A 20,945-nucleotide genomic window follows, 5' to 3' on the forward strand; every position below is an offset into this window, starting at 1 on the left:
GAATTCCTAATAATAATAACAACAACAACAACTACTACTACTATTTATCCCATGGCAGTCGCCCTATCTCATCTGTCCCCCCAATCCCCACAAGCGCTCCCCGTCCACCAATCCTCTATTTCTCTTAAGAATAGGACAGGACAAGCATGGATATCAACTAAACTTGGCATTACCAAGCTGCAGTATGGCTGGACTGGGCAACCCAATATGAGAAAACGGTCCCCAAACCTGGAAAGAGTCAGACAGCCCCCAACTCCCACTGTTAAAAGTCCTACAAGACCAAGCTACACAAAAGTAACATATATGCGGAGGCCTAGGTTCGTCACATGCAGGCTGTGTGTTCAGTCTCTGTGTGCCACTATGAGCCCAAGTTAGTTGATTCTGTGGATTTTCTTGTAGTGTCCTTGACCCCTCTGGCTCCTAAATCCTTCCTGCCCCTCTTCTGCAGAATCCCCAGAGCATTGACTAATGTTTAGCTATGGGTCTCTGCATCTGTTTCCATCAGTTTCTGAGAAACTGAAATTTCTACTTGAAGTTCTATCTCCCATTTTCTTGTTTCAAAGGCAATTAAGGACTGTGTATATCCTTTCAGCACAAAGGGTACTGTTTAATAAGTATAATCACAGTAGCATGGTAAGTATTATCCTTACTGAGTATAATAGTTAAGGCATTTGAATAAATAACCTGAAGTACTTCCAAAACAGTTTTTCTCACTTAAAGTTAAAAAGTCCAGCTCCTTTTCCCAGCAGCAGGTTAAGAGAAACAGGAACAAACAACTCCCAAAACACTTTAAAAATCAGCTATTTTAAAGAATTAGGTGTTAGGGATCACAAATCCTGAGCATAGAGTGTAAGATATACGCAGAATTTCTATCACTATTTAAAGGGAATTTACAGAAGTTAGAAAGTGGTTCTCTGCAGATAATACTTTTCTATAGCTTGCCCATGCTCTTGGTCTAAATTTACAAATATTACATGACATTTTATAAATAGCCGACCAGCCTATCTGACATAACATTGAGCAATACGTGTATGCAGGCTATAGGATATAATGTACCTGTGATCACACTTTAACAGGCCTCAATTTAGGAACTTCTGAACTTGAATAAAGCTCAAATTTAAATAGAAACTTGGTAAAACATGCTTTTAAAAATTACCCAAATTTCCAGTTTCCCATTAAAAGAAGAAAACAAAACTTTTACTTCAAGTTCTCGCATAGGCAATGTTTTGATTCTATCTACCAGAAAAGATAAGACTTTAAAAATGACTTACAGTAAATATCCGCCTGCCAGTTCGATCAAAAGTCACACAGTACACCGATGATAAGTGTCCAAGAATTCTTTTGTGCATCTTCATGTGCTGGTACACTGCAGTTGGAACGAGGCGCTCAAGTCTGTACTTCCCGTTCAGCTTCCTTGAAAACAGAGTATCCGCTACCAAGAGAACGGGGGAATATAAATGTACTCCAGAAACAAACTAGGTTCCTTAAATTCAGACTTCTAGAACTCATTTTTTATTTACAATATGCTTTAAAAAAAAAAAAGACATTCTATACGGCTCCTACTTTAAATTCTTCAAAATAAACAATATAAATACTTAAGTTCCTTAAAATAACTGCCCTGTCCTCACTATTGTCATCTTACAAATAACCAAATGCAGCTAAATGATGTGTCCAAAGTCACAATATAAGGCATGAAGCTAGAATTAAAACTCAAACTTCTTTACTCTTTAGCCAAAGTTATTTAAAGACAAATTCTATAAATATATATGCATGTGAAAACTAAGGTTCCCTTACAAAAGTAGTTAAATTTGGACTCTGTGATACTCACAGACCAGCTTTTTAAGAAAGGCCTTTGCATGAGTGCAAACAAGAGGCACTTGGGCACTCTGACCTCAGAGCTGGTCTGCCTGATGTGCTGACTCCATCTCCATAGAAGACTACTATACTTACTGTCACACAGAACTTACAGACAGATAAGGCACTTGTTATATTTTGTTTTTCACAGAAGGCTGATTTCTTCCTAAGGAGACTGCCAGCTATACTGGCAAACTAGCACTATAGTTTCTCACTTGAACTTTACACACACACACACACACACACACACACAGAGAGAGAGAGAGAGAGAGAGAGAGAGAGACAGAGAGAGACAGAGAGAGACAGAGACAGAGAGAGAGAGAATGGTATTTAATTTAGATTAAAATCTAGCATAGGCTTAGAGTTTATAAAACATGTACTTCAGTTATATGTAAAGAATCTCAGCAATTTTTCCACACACAATTTCTGACTACATTTGTGTTATTCTTCAAAGGCAACAAAAATACATGCTTCACAGGTTTTAAAGTATCACTATTTCAAATTAAAATTATATTACGCTTTCTGTTCTATTACTACCTAATCGTATTTGAGTACAGTAAATACCTACAGCTAGCCTACAAATGCTATTCAATAATCCAACACCTGAAAAGTCTGAGAGCTGTGAATTAACTTCATTAAGTTTAAGCGGACTATATAATAATTCAGTTACAAGAAACTCAGTAGTGTTTCCATAATAATTTAGCCTCTGACACACTTTCCTTACACACAGAAATAACATGGTAATAAACCATCTAATGCTTGGGTTCAATCTTATTTTGTACACACAGTTATTAGCCATCCTTTAGAAGCAAAATCAACCCATCCTATTCAAATATTACAGACCACTGACATGTCAGATTCACTTGCCTGTACTGTAAGAAAATTACTAATGACTTGTAATGCAAATGATGAGTGTTAATAAGATATATCTTTTACCCAGAACTTACAAAATCCTTGGAATTTCAAATTTTGTAAGAATATTTAACATTATTCAGGTATGAAGACACAATGGTTAGAGACAACTAAAATAACCAAACTATTATTTCACAATGCAAGTACTAGCTCATACCAAAACTTTTACCATAACCTACACACACACTAAAAAATCAAAGTTGGATAATGTACAAAATTTTATAAGTAAGAAAGTGTTAATGCCTTAAAAACAGGGTTTATTCTATCTCAAAGATAACCAGAATTAAATTTGAGTCAAAATAGGGGGAGGGGAAATCAATCCACTAGAAAAATGACGTCTTAATGACACTTAACAAGTAACTACTTAGCATTCTATCCTGTAGGAGAAAATATGCTTTCAATTAACTCATGAAACTACCATCAGCACTAAAGATATGACATACTGAAAAAATAATATAAAGAGTTATCAGGTAATTGAGTTGATGATTCAAGCCTTGTAATTATGAGATAAAGTATATATTGAAATACAACTGGGGAGGCCAAATTTTGAGGGAAAAAAATATGAGTGTATCAAAGAGGTAGGTCATTTTTACAAAGAAAAGATAATCTAGGGCTTAAAGGTCTCACAATTTTCTTTTATTATGCCATTACTATAACTTCTATCAATCCTACTAGATCTTAACTATTTCACTGAAAAACAGAAATTACCTTGTATTTCATACACAAGCAAATGTAGCACCTTTTAATAAAAAGGAATGTAAGTCAATCTTGGATAAAAAGGTATAAAAGGCTGTTCAATATAATTTAGTTTCAGGAAAAAAGATAAATGCCAATTATTCACACCCTAATAATGAGCTAATTATATTTTTGAGTAAAAAGGAAATGTCTCAAACTATAAAAAAAATTTGAAATTTTATTAAAATAGAACATCTATTTTTCAAATAAGCATAGTTGAACAGACTAAAAGGATATAAATCAACTGTTTACATGAGATTATTCATAGCCTTAATCATAAATTAAGTGGAAATATATCTTTGGTTTATAAGTATATTTATTTTTCTAGTTATGGGGATAGGATATAGTTCTAAACCCTACCAAATAACACTAAACTGTTTTCCCTTAGGAATTCTTCATCCTCCCAGGCCAAGTAGATGACCCTCTAAAGCAAACTGGTCAATTTCAGATGTATCCTAACTTCAAATTCCATGATCACCCACCATATTTTCACTTCACTCTGAATAATCCCAAACTTCCTTTGATACTGACCTACTTGTTTCCTATGACGGTTAATATCAACTGTCAGCATGACATGTTCAAAGCACACCTCCAGGGTGTATCTGTAAGGGATTTACTATATTAAAGCTCACGTCTGAGAAATGCCTGTGTGAGAAACTGTCTTGACTAAGTTAATTAGTGTGGGAAAACCCATCTTAATTGTGGGCAGGGGGGGTCTTGGACCGTAGAGAATGAATGCCATTGGAGCACTGGCATGAACGAGTGGGTGTGGATGCACTATGACTAGCTACTTCAAATTCTTGATGTCTTGACTTCTGTCAGGACATTTATCACCGCATCACCAGGAAGCTACCTAAGAGGCACCCCATTACCCTGTCTGACTTCACCTGCTACTTCTCTCTCCTTTGCCACCCCCAGTTCCAACAGTCCAGACATGTTCCTCATTCGCATTAGCTGTACCTACCCCTGCCATGCTGGGTGGGTTTGTTTGCTCATTTGTTTGTTTTTTAGTGGATCCTGAAATGTCTGTCATCTTTTTAATGAAGTCAGAACAGATTTGCCCACTAAAAATCCACAGCCCAGCCAGGCTTGGTGGCACTTGCTTACAAGCCCAGCACTCAGGAAGGCAGAGACAGAACTCCGTAAGTTCGCAGTCAGCCTGGTCTACAAAGTGAGTCCGGAACAGCCAAGGCTACATAGAGAAACCCAGTCTCAAAAAACCCAGAAAATGAAAGAAATAAAGAAAGAGAGAAAGGGGGGGGTGGGGGGGGGGGCGGGGAGAATCGCAATCCACTCTCACTACCGGTAACTTTTCTTGATATCCTTTAGACATGCATTTGTTTTTTAAAGTCTTTTATGAATAAAAGCACTATTTTTATGTAACATATTTATTTCTTGTCTCTTCCCATAACAAAACTCCTTTTGTAATATATTTGTTTTGTATTTAGAGTAGTCTAAAATCTGGCTACTTCAGGGAAATACATATTTAGTGAAAACATATCAACAAATGCACAGCATAGTAATAAAAGAACTAGGCTCAAGAATAAATCAAAACTGGAATATCTCTGTATCTAATAGAAAAAGATATTTTCTATCTCCAAATACTGCTTTATATTTCAACTATTCAGCTAAATTGACTTAAACTGCAAATAAGAGAATAAATATATTTAATCAACTTTCTGAAAATAAATCAATAATAAGACTTTTGGAAATTATAGCCATTTGAAATATCAATTCCTTTAAAATATGTGTAAAAGGGAGAAATAGTGAAAAGTCCTTTATAATAAATCATCCAGAAGTTTTTCAAACAAAATCAATATTCACAACACTATGAAACTACTGTAGATAAAAACCCACATTGTTACCTGTAAAATATAAAATACATACTGTATTTTCCGGCATATATGATGACCCCCAATTTTTCCAGTTAAAATACCGTTTGGAATATGCTCACTATCTAAGACAACCCCTTCTTCCAATGAACACCTCATGCAGCAGAACATGGCATGTGTCTATTTGCAGGCCAGCCAGATGTTTTATTACATGCTGGCAAACAGCCAGTGCCAGCCTACACTGCCCCTTTAAATTCGCTGCACACTCAACCTGAAGACTTACAGCTCTCCTTGTTGAATGGGCGGGTTCTGGTGGAGAGCCATTCCACGCTCATGTACAGGAAGATGTGTGCAGCTTGCTTCTCCCTGCTTCGTACTGCCCGCACAGAGCGTAGAATGAGCCACAGCATCCCCCACTATATGCCCTGGACATATGAAGCAAGGTGCATAAGTACCCAGCGTATAAGACGAACCCCGACTTGGACACTGATTTTTTTGGGTTAAAAAGTCCCCTTATATGCCAGAAAATACAGTATGTGTGCATAAGGCATCAGACTATAGAGTTCAAAACAATTAATTTATGTACCAAAATGTCACAACTTCCCAAATAAATCACTTCTAGTTATTTCTCAAAAATTGATTTATTTCTCTAGCTACAATGCTAGTACATAATCAATTTAGAAAATAAAACGTAATTGCCAAAGTACAATGCATAGCCTCCACCCAAAGCAATTTCAAAAATTGTACAAGTTTTCTTCACAAGCAGTACTTTATTTGTGTACAAACCTGACAATAGAGATGTTAAGCATGTTACTGTTTTTCCTTTTATTAAAAATAGATTCTTTTAGCTGGGCGTGGTGGCGCACGCCTTTAATCCCAGCACTCGGGAGGCAGAGGCAGGCGGATCGCTGTGAGTTCGAGGCCAGCCTGGTCTACAAAGTGAGTCCAGGATGGCCAAGGCTACACAGAGAAACCCTGTCTTGAAAAACAAAAACAACAACAACAACAAAAATAGATTCTTTTCTCATGTAAGATATCCTTGGTACAATTTCTCCTCTCCTCCCCACCTCTCCCTCCATCCTGATCACTCCCTTTCTGTCTACAATTAGAAAAGAACAGGCTAACAGATAATAATAAAATGTAACAAAATAAAATATAGTGAGGTATATCAAAAATTATCTCACGGAAGTTGGACAAGAGAAACCACAGAAGGAACAAAGCCCAAGAGAAGGCACAAGTATCACAGGCCCACTTATTTGCACCCTCAGAAGTCCTATAAAAACACTAAACTGGGAACCATACATAGTACATATGCTGAGGACCTGGTACAGACTTATGCAGGCCCTGTGCATGCTGCTTCAGTCTCTGCGAGTTCTTATGAACTTAAGCAAGTTACTCTTTGTAAACTTCAGTCTCTCTAGTTATTTTAGGAAAAATAATTTCTATTTCCTGCAACATACTTGTCTTCTATGTACATCTTATGTGATCACTAATATCAAACTTTCCTGTTTCACTTTCTCCTAATCCAAGTCCTCCTGAGAAAACAGCATAATAAATACCTACTTGTTCAAAATCTTTACTTTACATCCCTCACTTAGGCTTTTAATACATCTGTAACTTTAACACTACAGTATGAGTTTTTAAGAGTGACACCCTTAGACTCACCGTGTATTTAAAAGCTTAGGCATCGGGGACTAAAACTCTTTGAAGGGAGTAAAAAGATTAGGAAGTGTGGCCTTGTTGGAGGAAGTGTGTCACTGAGTTGGGCTTTCAGATATCAAAAGCCCATGCCAGGCTCACTCTCTGCATGAAGTTCAGGAGGGAGCTCTCAACTACTTCTCCAGCACCTACATGTGCTCACACCCCCTATGACGATAATAGATTAAACTTCTGAAACTGTAAGCAAGTCCCCAATTAAATGCTTTCTTTTTAAAGAGTTGCCTTAGTCATGGCATCTCTTCACAGCAACAGAACAGTGACTAAGACAGAGGTTGGTACCTGGAGTAAGGTACTGCGCTGTAACAGGCCTGACCATGGTGGATAATGGAGGACTAGAAAAACAGCTGTATGCTTTACGTGGGGTTTAATAGGCCATCCTTATAGGAACATGGAAGACAGTGCAGAGGGTGATCTGAAGTGTGGGGACGCAGCTCAAGACGTTTCAGAGGGGAAGATTAGAAAGTGGCCCAGAGACCATTCTTGTGATACTTTAGCAAAGAATATGGCTGCTTTTTGCCTTTGTCCTAAAAATCTGACTGAAGCTAAACTGAAAAGTTTAGTGTTAATGACGCTGGCAAAGTAAATTTCAAGACAGCTTACTATAGGCCATCCATACTAAAATATACAACTGGAAGAGAAAAATTAGCACCAGGAAGTGTAACAGAGCCAAGCCCTGTGCTCAAGAAGATAAAAAGTTTAAAGTGAAGCCTAATGCTAAATGGATTAAAGGGAGTGGTGGCCTCAGTGCAAGACCCCTCCCAGCAAAGCTTCCATCCTGTGAAAACAAATTAAAGGAAAGCTTAGGCAATGAAGGAAATCATCAATAATAGAAAGCTGATGCAAGTGTAAATGAAAGAGGGCCAAGGTCCAGTCCCAGCAAGCAGAACTTAGGAGCTGCAGGTATGGCCACATGCTTCTGGCTTTAGAGTCAAAGAGACAAGAAATGGCTGGTAGAATCTCCCTCTCTGGGTAAGGAAAGCCGCTGATCGGGCATGTGTCACGGGTGTCCCTGCATGGAGACCCAGAGAGGCCATTATATGAAGGCAAATGCATTAGATATCCTAAGATGTGAAGATGCCCGAGTCATGGGACAGTTGCCAAGGAAAGCTGCAAACCAGGTGCAGAACCAGACCAAGAGAGAATTATGTTGGAGTTCACAGAGCTGAAAGGAGTTGGAAATCTGAAGAGCACTTTGACCTCAGATACGAAGATGCAGAATTTGGAGTTTGTTCAGTCTGCCTACCTGTGATGTCACTGCCTACGTGCCATGGGGGCATGGCCCTGCCCAGGGCTATATTAAAGGACAAATCTACCTCGCCCCTCCCTCTTTTATTTTCTCTCTCTCTCTCTCTCTCTCTCTCTCTCTCTCTCTCTCTCTCTCTCTCTCTCTCTCTCTCTCACCCCTTCTCACCTTTCCTTCTTCCCCCATGCTCATTTAATAAACTCCTCTATAATATTTTTTTAAAAAAAGAATTTAGAGTTTGCCCTGTTGGTTTTCGGTCTCGCTTTGGCCCAGTATTTACTTCACTACACTCCTTTTCCTCTCTTTTGGAATGGTAATGTATATCCTGTGCCATTTTATGTAGGAAGTATGTGGTCGGCTTATAGACTTTGATTTTACAGGGGGGTACAATTAAGAGATTGCCTTGAGTCTCAGAAGAGACTCTGGATTTTTAAACAGTGTTGATACTGTGAAAGACTATAAAGATTTTGAAATAAATGCATTTTGCATTATGGTGTAGCCCTAGGCCTATGGGTGCCAGGGAGTGTAATGTGGTGAGGCCTAACAGACTCACATACTTGAATGGTTAGTCACTAGGTAATGGAATGGAATTCTTTGGAAAGATTAAAAGGATTAGTGCATGTGGCCTTGGAGGATGTGTGTGTGTCACTGGGGGTGGACTTTGAGACATTCAAAGCTCATGCCAGGCCCAGTCTCTTTACCTGTAGATCAGGATATAGGTCTCAATGCTTCTCAAGCACCATGGCCAACTGCATACAACCATGCTAACTGTCATGAGGATAATGGATAGAACCTCTGAAACTTTAAGTAAGTCTCTAATTAAATGCTTTCTCTTATAAGAGTTGCCTTGGTTACAATGTCTCTGCACAGCAATAGAACAGTGACTAAGACAGCTTCTAAAGACTTTTCATGCCCTCAAATAACCAAACAGTATACCTAGCCTTTCAATTTACTCATTCTCTTTTCTATTCATCTGTGATTAACAACTGTGGTAAGCTAATCTATGCCATTAGTAAGCATTTTAGTTTTATAATTAATGACATTTTAATATTTCTGGGTATTATTCAATATGAGTCTATCTAAAAATACCTTATTCCTGATTATTTATTAACTAATTTTGAAGAAATTAAGAAGTAAAAATATTAGCTACAAATTTCATTTGAGAATCATTTGCTGATACTGACATCTTTCATTATCAAGTTTCTATAACTTGGCCAAATTTTCAATACAGATATTAGATGTACCAAGTTCATTTAAGGAAGGAGGAAAAAGGACATACGCTTATACACATGCATAAACACACAAACACAGCCACAATAGAAAAACATAACTACATTTTCAATGATAGTAAAAATACATAGAGCAAAAATCAGCAACTAATCACTAGAGCAGAAATACTAAAGTACTTAGTAAAATTGACAAACATTCAGGTAAAACTGTAATAAATTACTCATGTTCAAAGACCAAAATTAATCATTACTTTTAAAAGATCTGTAAGATGATGTAATGTTTGATATCATTTCTATTCTAGTGTAAGAAACCTGTTGTGTACACTAGAACTACAGAGCCCCAGAACTACAAATTCAAAGCAAAGCCTACTTATCAGCTTAATGAATACAAGAAATGTAGCTGCAAATTTCAAGCCCAGAGAAACAATTTCTGTGACAGAACAATTAGATGAGAAAATGAAAAGCAAAATACGTAACTCCAGAAAGTATCTCCAAATAATTTGCACACCTGACCCCCGCCCTTCTTTTTGATACAAAATAAAAACGCATATAAAAAGCATTTGGGTATTTTAGCGTAAGTTTGTTTTAAATAATGTTTATTATATTACTTTTATTATTCTACCTTGTCTAAGTTAATTCTGAGACTGTTGTTTAAAAACCACTCACACATGAACCTTTTGAAAAGCTTCCTGGAGTAAAATGTTAAAGTAAGTAGGATTTAAAATAATAAACATCAAAATGTTTCCTAAATTAAAGTACAAAAGAATAAACTGTAAGTACATTTCATGTTAATCTCCACAATGTAAAAAGGGGCTTTCTAAATATAAAACTTAAAATCAGTAGTTGTAAAGACTTTAGAAATCTATGGAACTAAATTTTAATTACAACAAAGTGATAAAAACTTAAACGAGCACAAGAGAGCAAATTATCAAGTGTAGCATTTTCAATTCTAGTGAAATACCTCTGTATTCATGACCAAACATTTGGAGAACTATTTCTCTATGATTCTAAGTTTACTCTAAACAAATACATCTCTTTATAGGATGATAGTGATTTCAAAATTTCTATCATACAAATGTACTATATGGTATAAATTATTAAAGGACCACAAAAGAGTTCTAATGAAAAGAATGTATGACAATGGCAGTTAAAAACAAAACACTGTAATTCTGTAAATCACAACACTAAAAACTATACATCAAATATATTTTTAAAAAATGATTGAAAAAGAAGAAAACCATCAACATCTAGCCATCATAGATAGAGAGGCCCATGGTAGAAGGACTTCAATAATGTACAATCTGGGCCAGAGAGAAGGTCTGATGGCTAAAGGCACTGGCCCCAGAGCCTGATGACTTAGGCTGGATCACCAGGGTAGAACAGGAGAACTGACTACTAGTTGTCTTCTGATCTCACTGTGGCACAGGTACATAGACAAATGAAAATAAGTGAATTTTAAAAAGCAAAATACTAGCAAGCAGAATTCAATAATGCTGAGAAATGTCAATGTAGCACATCTGTAAATAATGGCTCACAATGGATAATATTAACTCAGTACTCATATGGTGCCAGGGTATATTCTATGCTGCTTACATTAACATAAGGGAAAAAAGACCAAAAGAAAATATCCCAACCTATTACCATAAAAACATTTTTTTTGTTTGTTTTACAAGACAGGATTTCTCTGTGTAGCCTTGGCTATCCTGCAAAAACTCATTCTGTAGAGCAGGCTGGCCTCAAACTCAGAGTTCTACCTGCCTCTGCCTCCCTGAATGCTGGAATTAAATACATGCACCATCAATACCCGGCACACTGAATTTTTTTTAAAGCTTAAATCGAAGGTTGGTTAAAAAAAAAAATAGACATAAGATTTAAGAAATTTGTGTATTTAATCACAAAAAATCATTTTAAAAAATATGAAAGTATTATTATTCTACAGAAAATGCCTACTGCCCATTTTACATGACTGAAAATTGATATAAAGAATTTACATATTGTTCAGCATAATGGAACATATCTGTAATCCCTGCATTCAGGAGACTAAGGCAGAAAAATGCAAGTGCAAGGCTAGCATACGGTACCACCAGGATACCATGTCTCAAGAAACATAAATAACAACAGGAAAAAAATTCACCCATCAGATATTCTGATTTGTAAGATAGAAGATAACAGGCCCCCAATTTTTATTTTAAGTTTTATTTATAAATACACTCACTGAAGGGCTGGGCTCAGTGAGGAAAGTGTTTGCTATGCAGGCATAAGGACCTGAGTCACACATGATGGCCTTGGTGCTGAAGAGGCAGACACAATAATATCAGGAGACTTGCTGGCCAGTAAGCCTAGCAGAATCCATGAGCTTTTCCAAAGTTCAATGAGATACTGACTGAAGAAATTAGGTGAAGAACAATACATTATGACATGGTATCATATTCCTGGCCTCTACATGTGTATTCCTATTTTTGTACCTGCACACAAATATATTTATGTAGGATCAGGCCCGCTCTATGCACACTTCACTGAGCTTTTAAAGTAAAGAAATATGTATCAAAGATAGCTAAGTTGTTTTATTTAGAGAGATTTAAAGGGAAAATCTAATTCACTATAGAAACAGAAAATTTACCCTGAAATTACTATTAATAAAGCCATCAGCAGACTCTGACAACCTAGAAATTCTCATTTGGAGGCCAGATAGCATGTGGAAAACACTTCACCAAAACTTGACTCATTTCTGCAGCACCACCTGGAGCAGAACAAGACAGATCACATAATGAACAGCAGCTCCAACTTCTGCCAAAGTCAATGGTTACAGTATTAGAAGGACACGCGCATAATCACTTTAATAATAATAATAATAATAATGAAGAGAGGTAATGGGGAATAGAAGATGGAAATAATCTCTCGAGCAACAAAACAACCATGAAAGCTTTTCTCCTTATTTTACTTATGTAAGTAAAAGGATTAGTATACTCAGGAGCTACTGCAAATCCTCACATGCTCAGTGTTGATGTTCAGTTCTATTTTAAAACAACAGGTTTAGTAAATACTAGAAGAAGTACAAAAAAAGAGAAGTTGTTGAAATTTCAGACAGGAACAAATGATAATCCTAAGAATTATGCAAATAAGTTTCATGAGCCAAGTGCATAAAAAAGGAATAAAAAGAAAAAATATTAGTGACTATAAAACAGTATTTATTTTCCCCTTTTCTTTCCTAGAAATCGATCTGCTACTTCAACTAGAAAATACTACAGTGTAACAATAGTTTTAAAATTTAAGTATTGGTAAAAATCTTATTTTAATAAAAATTCCTTAAACTTTTAAATTTTTGGTTGCTGCTGGGGATCAAACATAGGGCCTCACATTTCCACCCTTAAAAAGTTAGGTACTTTTTCCTATGTAGAACATCTGAGTCGTTTACCTTTGAGCCAACTAGTGTCTACAGAGCACATATGAGCCACATGTAGGCTATAGGATGCTAACAGAGAAAAGAAGAGATGGCACTTACCCTCGTGGAGATGGAGTCAAGCAAGGAAGAAAGACAGGAAATAAGGACTTACAACAATGCTAAGTGTTACTAAAGGAAAATTTGAAGTATATAGCAAAGGTTCCAAACATGTGGGGGGGGAGCATTTAAGTTATTTTTCTAGAAATCTAAAAAATAGCCCCCACGAAATAAATTTTTTGAAAAGAGGGGAATGTATTCCCAGGTTGAGAGAAAACCATGTACAATGGTGTGGGGCCTTAAAACAGCATTTAAAAAGTAGAGCCAGAAGATGGCTCAAAGGGTTAAGGGATTTGCTGCAAAGCTGAATGCCCAGAATCCTAAATTTAATCCGCAGAACCTACATGGTAGAGAAAACAATTCTCACAACTTGTCCTCTAACCCCTACAACAAATGTGTAGCATGTCATCCACACACCACACACAAAGAAAATAAATTCAATGAAAAACTTTAAGACATCAGCTTCAGAGCTTGTGGACAAGGTGCTACAGGTTTATAATTCCAACTCTGGAAAGCCAGCCTGAAAGACAATGAGATCCTTTCTCAATAAAAAAGGAAAAAGAATGTCAGGTATGGTGGCGCATGCCTTTAATCCCAGCACTCTGGAGACAGAGGGAGGCGGCTTGATTTGAGTTTGAGGCCAACCTGGTCTACAAAGTGAGTCCAGGAACAGTCAAGGCTACACAGAGAAACCTTGTCTTGAAAAAACAAAAAAAAAAAAAAAAAAAAAAAAAAAAAAAAAAAAAGGAAAAAGAAGAGAAAAAGCCCCAAACACAGTTAAGTGTTTGGCACACTTAATACAAAAAGACAAGTTTCAAGAGAAAAAAATTAAACAGAGAAGATGTGGCAGATGCATTCTAACTAAATTCCAGTGAAAATATGTTTAAAGTTTTCAAGGAGAAATGGATGGACTTATGTAAGATACTTTAAGATAATTTAGTGAAACTTTCTCTCTTAGCTGCAGTGAAAAGGAAACTGGAAGGGATACAACTGAAAGCAAAAGCTCATTCACTGAAACACATCCAACTACTCAGACAACAGAATCTGATTTTAGGGATATAGCTTAGTTTGTAGAGTCTGTGTGCTTTATCCACAAACAGTTGGGTTTGATCCCTAGCTAAGATAAACCACATGCGGTAAAGTACACACCTGCATCTCAGCTCTCAAGAGATAGAGGGAAACGAAGCACCACTTCAAAGTCATCCTCAGCTACAAATCTAACACACATAGATACCTGTAATATTCTTAAGGAAATGAGCACCTGATTTCAAATTAAATGACTTATCTGACAACATATAACTTGAAAGAATATACCATGCGTATTTCCACAGTTCCTAGACTAAGACCCACTTCCAAAATTTATTATACTCAAATAATAGACACAGCTGGTACATTAATGCATAAATAATTTCACAGAAGCAAAAAGGTGTTATCTAATAGTTATATGAAGCCGAAGACAGAAGCTACAAACCAAAACAACCAGAGAATGCAGTGAATTTGTTACCACTCACCTACATTTGATTTCTTCATTTATTTAAAAGGAGTCCCTTACACAGCTGCTATGAAATGCAGATGACATTACTTATTCTACAAACTCAAAACTATTTTATACTAACATTTGTTTATATATATATATATAGGCTATCCCTAAGCAATCAAAGAATTATGTGTTATGAAAGTTAAGTTATTTTGTGGGAAATTATTTTATTTCAATGAGTCTGATTTGAAGAGTTGAACAAATCACTACTATATAAAATTTATTCAGCCTGACTATGAACTTTCTAATTTCCAAAAATTTCCCCAGGAAATTCAAAGGATCCTTGTAAAAACTAGAAAAATCAAAGACCTTATAAAAAGATGACAATCTTTTTCATTTATGAAGATAAAAACCCAACATCAAACTCAACAATCACTATGGAGAAATCCATGGTGGGAAATGAAAGGACACGTGGTGAGCACATCCTAACTAGTAGTTGGTTGGGATAGGAGAATCGTTCATCATGTCTAAAGCTTAAAAATAAATTTGATCAACTGTTTACTAAGAAATGAAAACACAACTCTTAAGAGCACTAAACTCCCTATGGAAATTGTTATTTTTAAAAAATGTATGACTTTGGTTAACCATAACCTGAAACGAAAATTTAAACAATAAAACTCTCCTATACTACAAACACATCTTGGGAATCTATGAGAGCTAATTCTCCTGTTTTATACGGAAAAGAGCAGTGGGTGTGGGGAAATGACCTCAGAGAAACAATGTCCCACTCCACTTATAAATCATAGCAAAGTGAAATTTTTGAAGTTAACATTAAGAAATATATCTACAGAAAAATAAGAAACAATACAAAAATAGTAAGTGTAAAATGACTAAACTATAAAGCTATTATACTAAAACCATGACAAGGAAAAGCACAAGAAAATAAATTGTGAAAGGAAAACAGCTACTAAGAAAGCAGGTTGGAATGAATGTGCTTAAGTGAGGAAAACTGAGTAAGGATTAAGTATAGAGAGATAAAGCGTGAACTGAAGGGAAGAAAGGAAAAGCAATGAATAGAGAAAACTGAGGGAAAAGCTGATGACTAGAAAAGTATAAGTAATTTATGAAATTATTTTAATGCTATAATTATACACCATACAAAATCAGAATATTTTAAGAGAATAGGTGAGAGGAAATGACCCAGAATGTATCATAGAAAGAAAAAGATATAAACACAGACAAAAGAGTAACAGACTAAACCAAAAAAATCTTGCATTTGTTTAACTGAAGTTCTAGAGACGAGAAAGAAGGAAGCACTTTATTTTAAAATAACGAGAATTTTTCAGCTCCAATAAAAGACATTACTCAGGAGAGTATACATGAAGGAAGAAGCTAAGATATACGAAGATCTCTAAAAGCCAAGAGCTGACATAATGGTAGATGAAATAAATATCTCTAAAATACCATAATTTACCTTTTTATATTTCTTTGTGAAGAGCAAAGGTCAAGTCATATAATTAATATTATAGGATTAGAGACTATACTGGGAGAAGAAAGGCAAGAGACAAGATGGAGACATATAGGCCTGAGGATTTTCTATTAGTTCACAAGACAAAAGGTAGCAGTAAGAGGAGTTAGACTGTGTCTAGAAAGCAACACAAGAGGAAATCTTATTTTCAAGTTTGTCCTCTTTGACACTTTGGACAAAACATGGTGTGCTATTAAAAGAAAACCAAACTAGTTGCTTGCTAACAATATAGCTAACTTGAATTATTAGTGATTAACTTACATAATATAATTTTTAGTAAGGAAATTTTAGGAAAAATAAAACGTTAGTGAGATGACCAGTCTTCATAAGAAACAATGCCTATAATTACAATTGTATACTATAAATTCACTATTAAAACTATTTATATAAGAAAATCTGAGAGCTTTTTCATCTTTGAATGTTGATATACATAATATGTACATGATATAATCTTCTTTGATAGCAGAGTAACTAAAAACTTTATTTTCAAAGATTCTTCATCAAGAGACCATCACATCATTAAGCTCAACTCACCAATGCTAGGCGGGCTGCCATAGTTAACTGGAGACTCTGGGGGCCTTCCACAGTGTAGTGCAGCCAGAGCAGATCCTTTCCATACTACATGCTTGCAGCCTAGTAAAACATACACTTTATGAGTACAACAGTAAAATACAAAAAAAGGGAGAAAAACAAGATTCAAATTATAGCAGAAAATCCTCATACTTTTATTTGTACGTAGCAAGGACTGTCTTCCAGCTCCTAATAAAGTTTGTACTCCAGGAACACTCTGAGGGATTTCTTGTTCAAGAAGCGGTCCCAGTCGATGACAGATTTGCAGCAAGTGATCAGGTGCAAGGTGTCTGTAATACTTCACCTATTTTGTCAAAAACAGACATGGGTATCCATTATGTCCCAGACAAACAAAAACATTTGCTATGTAATGTTAAGTAAAAGTTTTAAAAATTACAATCTGTTTACAATAGTCAACACTCCAAGAGAATGTTCAGATTTTATTAAACCACTTACAATATCATTTAGTACACCAAGAAAGAAAAAGATGCCATAATTTAATGTAAACAAAATGGAGTAAGTTCTATAAATTAACATGCTGGCCAATACTAAACAATGACAAACATACAGTTTTTGGAACTGGGAAGACAGCACAGTTGGCAGAGCTTGCCTAGGAAGCATGAGGCTTCGGGATTTTATCTCTAACACTATAGACCTGGGATCTGATGGCGCACACCTATAATCCCAGCAGTATAGAGATGTGGATCTTCCAGTGTGTAAAGTTGAGGCCTGCCTGGGATGGCAACTCTGAATCACCCCCACCCCCACAAGAAAGAAAAATATATTAACACTATATGTATTTTATTTGGATTTTCAAAAACTTAAGCATCAACAACAACAAAAACCATAAAATCGGTGTTTTAAAACTGCTACTGTATCTCTAAGATAATTTAAAATTAAAGGTTTTCATTATACAAAACTTAAGGATTTCTGATATACCATCTATGCTAACTGTTGCTGTTGTTTTTAGAGACAAGGTTTCTCTGTGTAGTCCCAGCTGTTCTGGAACTCACTATATAAACCACGTTGGGAGCAAAACAAGATTAATGATCTGCCTTTGCCTCCCAAGTGCTGGTAAAGATGTGCACCACCATGCCCCATCATGCTAAAGTTTTATTTTGCTAAAAACCTTTGAAAACAGGGGACAAAATTCTAACTGTTACATCAAACAAGATTCAGCAGCATTTGAAACCATAATCCTCATAGTTTTTATTATTTCATCTTTTAATAAGTCTCAAAATCCAAAATTAGTAAAAGTAGAATGCATACTATCTTACAACTTTACACTTACCTATCAAAGTTATGAAATGCACCCCATTTTAAAGTAACACTCAAGTAAGGTGCCCATTAAACATGTACTGAATCACAGCACTCAGGGAGGCAAAAGGTGGGTCATTGTGAGTTCAAGGCCAGCCTGGTCTACAAGGCAAGCTAAGTTTTACTGTTTATTGTAGTTTTTACCAGAACAATCATCGTGGTTCTCAGCACTTTCTTTTTAGTTTCATTTTGTTTTGTTGAGACAGGGTTTTTCTACGTAGCCTCGGCTGTCCTGGTTTATGATAAACAGTGAAACTTGGCTTGCCTTTCACTGCTATTTCCTTCAGTGTGTGGTAGTGGTTTCCAGACGCCACATACATGGCTTATGATTTCACAACAGAATCAAAGACTAATGGTCTGAGTGAACCAGATATTAAAGATTCACAAAAAACCAGTTCCTTCATAAATTTGATTTGAAAAAGTGTAACACAGATGTGATAACATGAAATCATATTACTATACTGGACTTTAATAGATTTCTAGTATATGAAACATTACTGGCAAACACCAGAAGAGTACAGCACACATAGACAAGGGAAGTGCAATGATTTCTGCAGGTGAGAAGAGGCCTTGAAGCCCAAGTTTCTTCAAAGTATTTCACCCATTTGGACAATCTTAATATGAATTTATTAATTCATATTGTGGGGGTATGTAAATATTAAATATTTTTATTGTTTCTCATAATATCTTTTATATTCTGTTTATTTTCCCCTTCCTCAGTGCTGGGGCTAGAACTCAGGGCCTTGAGCATGCTTGATAAGCATTCTATCCCTGAGATACACCTCTACGTTTATTATACTCTGAAGACTAGTGTAAATATTTCTCAAAGTTGGCTAATAAACATCCTTCTAAGCTGGAGCCAATAAGAGAAATAAATCTTCCTCAAGAAGACATTTCTGTTGTGACCTTAATGTGGAACCATACTGTCACACTGATAATTAAAAATAGCAGTCTAGAATAGGTGTGTGTCTGTTTGCCTGTGTGTGCACACGTATGTGCTCAAAAAGGCGTGGCAGAATGAATACCTTTAGAAAAAATAAGCACTACAAATTATGTACAATATTCTCTCCTGGACAGTGTCAGTAACTCTAAGAAACTAGATAATCTGTGTTTAATTATGTTTAACCCATAATATCCTTAACCTCCTTAACCACAGCACCAACTCCTCCCCACTATCTGTCATACTCGGAACATACCTTAAGAAACACTAATGAGTAGGAAATAAAATTATCTTTAGTGTTTAAAAGAAAATAAAACAAAATAAGATGTTTAAAATTATATTTATACTTTTTGATTGGCCCCAGAAAATTATGGGATTCTGCATACAAAGTGATTATAATTAGCAAAGTTACCTAAATATCTCAAAGAATTTTGAATGTTCTTACCACAAAGAAATGGTAAATTTATCAGGTGAGGGATGGATATGCTAACCACTGATTGATAACCATATAATGTATGTGCATCTGTCACTGTACTTTACCTCATGAAGAATTACTGTGTCAATTAAGCCTGGAAAGATGGTTCAGCAGGTAAGAGTGCTTACTGACCAAGCAAGGAATAGGGAGCAGAGTTCAAATCCCTAGAGCTCATATAAAAATCTAGGGCTCACGCATGCTTATAACCCCAGCACTGAGGACAGAGCTAGCATTGCTGGGGCTTACTGACGGCCAGCCTAGTGCCAGGATGAGTAGAAGATCTTGTTTCAAAGGACTAAGTCTGAGGGTGATAGAGCAGAATACCTGCCATCATCCTGTCCCTTGCAAGCATTGATGCACACACACACACGTTAAAGTACAAAGACAAAAAACCAAACAAAACAAAAAACACCAGAACAACAACAGTAACAAAAAACCACTAAATTTTAAGTAAGAAAACATGAAGTATTTGTAAGCTTCCTTTTAAACCAAATCTACAAAGTTATTGCTTTAAAAGGTTTTTTTAAATGCATATGCATGTCTGTGTGTGCCACCAGTGCCTGCAGAGGCAAGAAAGCATTGTGATGAGATGCCTGATACCAGGACCGTGCCAAGAGCTACAAATGCTCTGGCCCACATACAAGGAGTTTAATGTGACTTCTAAAACTGCTCAAAATTCCTTTCCAATTTTTCATTTTAGGAAGATGAAGTCCAGTTTATAATGGTCTTGTTTTAGGATATGCAAGCAAAATACCTTTTCATGTAGTGAGCCTGGTAACCTTTTCTACAGATCTCTACCTTTTAGTAAAATATTGTGAATCCACTTTGACTAAAGCTTTCTTTGATATTACAGAATATCCCAACTTTTTCAAACTGAACTTTAACTTTCAACTTAGAAGAGACACATTCAGTTCTTAAATGCTATGCTTTTTCTTCAGCTTTTGAGATATTAAATATAGAAACTGACTTGTCTGCTGGAAATCTTTTCTTTACCCGCCCACTTCCACACCCCATTTTCCTTATGACTGTCTGTGCTTCACTGCCTTCCATGAGTTGTTCAAAGCACCACAGCTCTTTATTAGGCACAGCCTTTGTTTTCATTTCAATTTCCCTTTATCACCCTTAACACTTTGTAGCACGTGCATTAACTCTTCATGTATTTTGGTACTTTAAACCTTAGTGAGAATTTTGTTGTTGTTTTTGTTATCTGTAATATCTGGGTCACTCAGACCATTAGTCTTCTTTGATGCTGTTGTAAACTCATAAGCCATGTATGTGGCCTCTGGAAACACTACCACACACTGAAGGAAAGAGCAGTGAAAGGCAAGCTAAGTTTTACTGCTTATCGTAGTTTTTACCTGAACAATCATCATGGTTCACAGCACTTTTTATTTTGAGAGGGTGGGTTCCAAGACAGGGTTTCTCTGTGTAGCCTTGGCTGTCCTAGACTCACTTTGTAGACTAAGCTGACCTTGAACTCACAGTGATCCACCTGCCTCTGCCTCCCTGAGTGCCGGGTTAACAGGCGTGTGTCAGCGCCTAGCTCTCAGTGAGAATGTAATGATCACTATAAGCTAGTCCTTCTCAACTACCTCCTCCTAGTCAAACCTACATT

General features: G+C 36.2%; 1 protein-coding gene across 3 annotated transcripts in view; it reads right to left on the bottom strand.

The window, feature by feature from the left end:
• Positions 1-20,945, bottom strand: part of Phip (pleckstrin homology domain interacting protein) — a 115,411-nt gene that overhangs the window by 81,982 nt on the left and 12,484 nt on the right. For all 3 annotated transcript variants that reach the window (XM_051140243.1, XM_051140244.1, XM_051140241.1), the window contains exons 5-7: positions 16,752-16,902; positions 16,563-16,661; positions 1,272-1,432 (exon numbers count right to left, since the gene is read on the bottom strand). In XM_051140243.1, the coding sequence (XP_050996200.1) occupies positions 1,272-1,432; positions 16,563-16,661; positions 16,752-16,902 (411 nt within the window). The remainder of the gene's footprint in view (positions 1-1,271; positions 1,433-16,562; positions 16,662-16,751; positions 16,903-20,945) is intronic.

This window comes from Acomys russatus, chromosome 32, assembly GCF_903995435.1.
Source record: "Acomys russatus chromosome 32, mAcoRus1.1, whole genome shotgun sequence".
NCBI classification, from domain to species: Eukaryota; Metazoa; Chordata; class Mammalia; order Rodentia; family Muridae; genus Acomys; species Acomys russatus.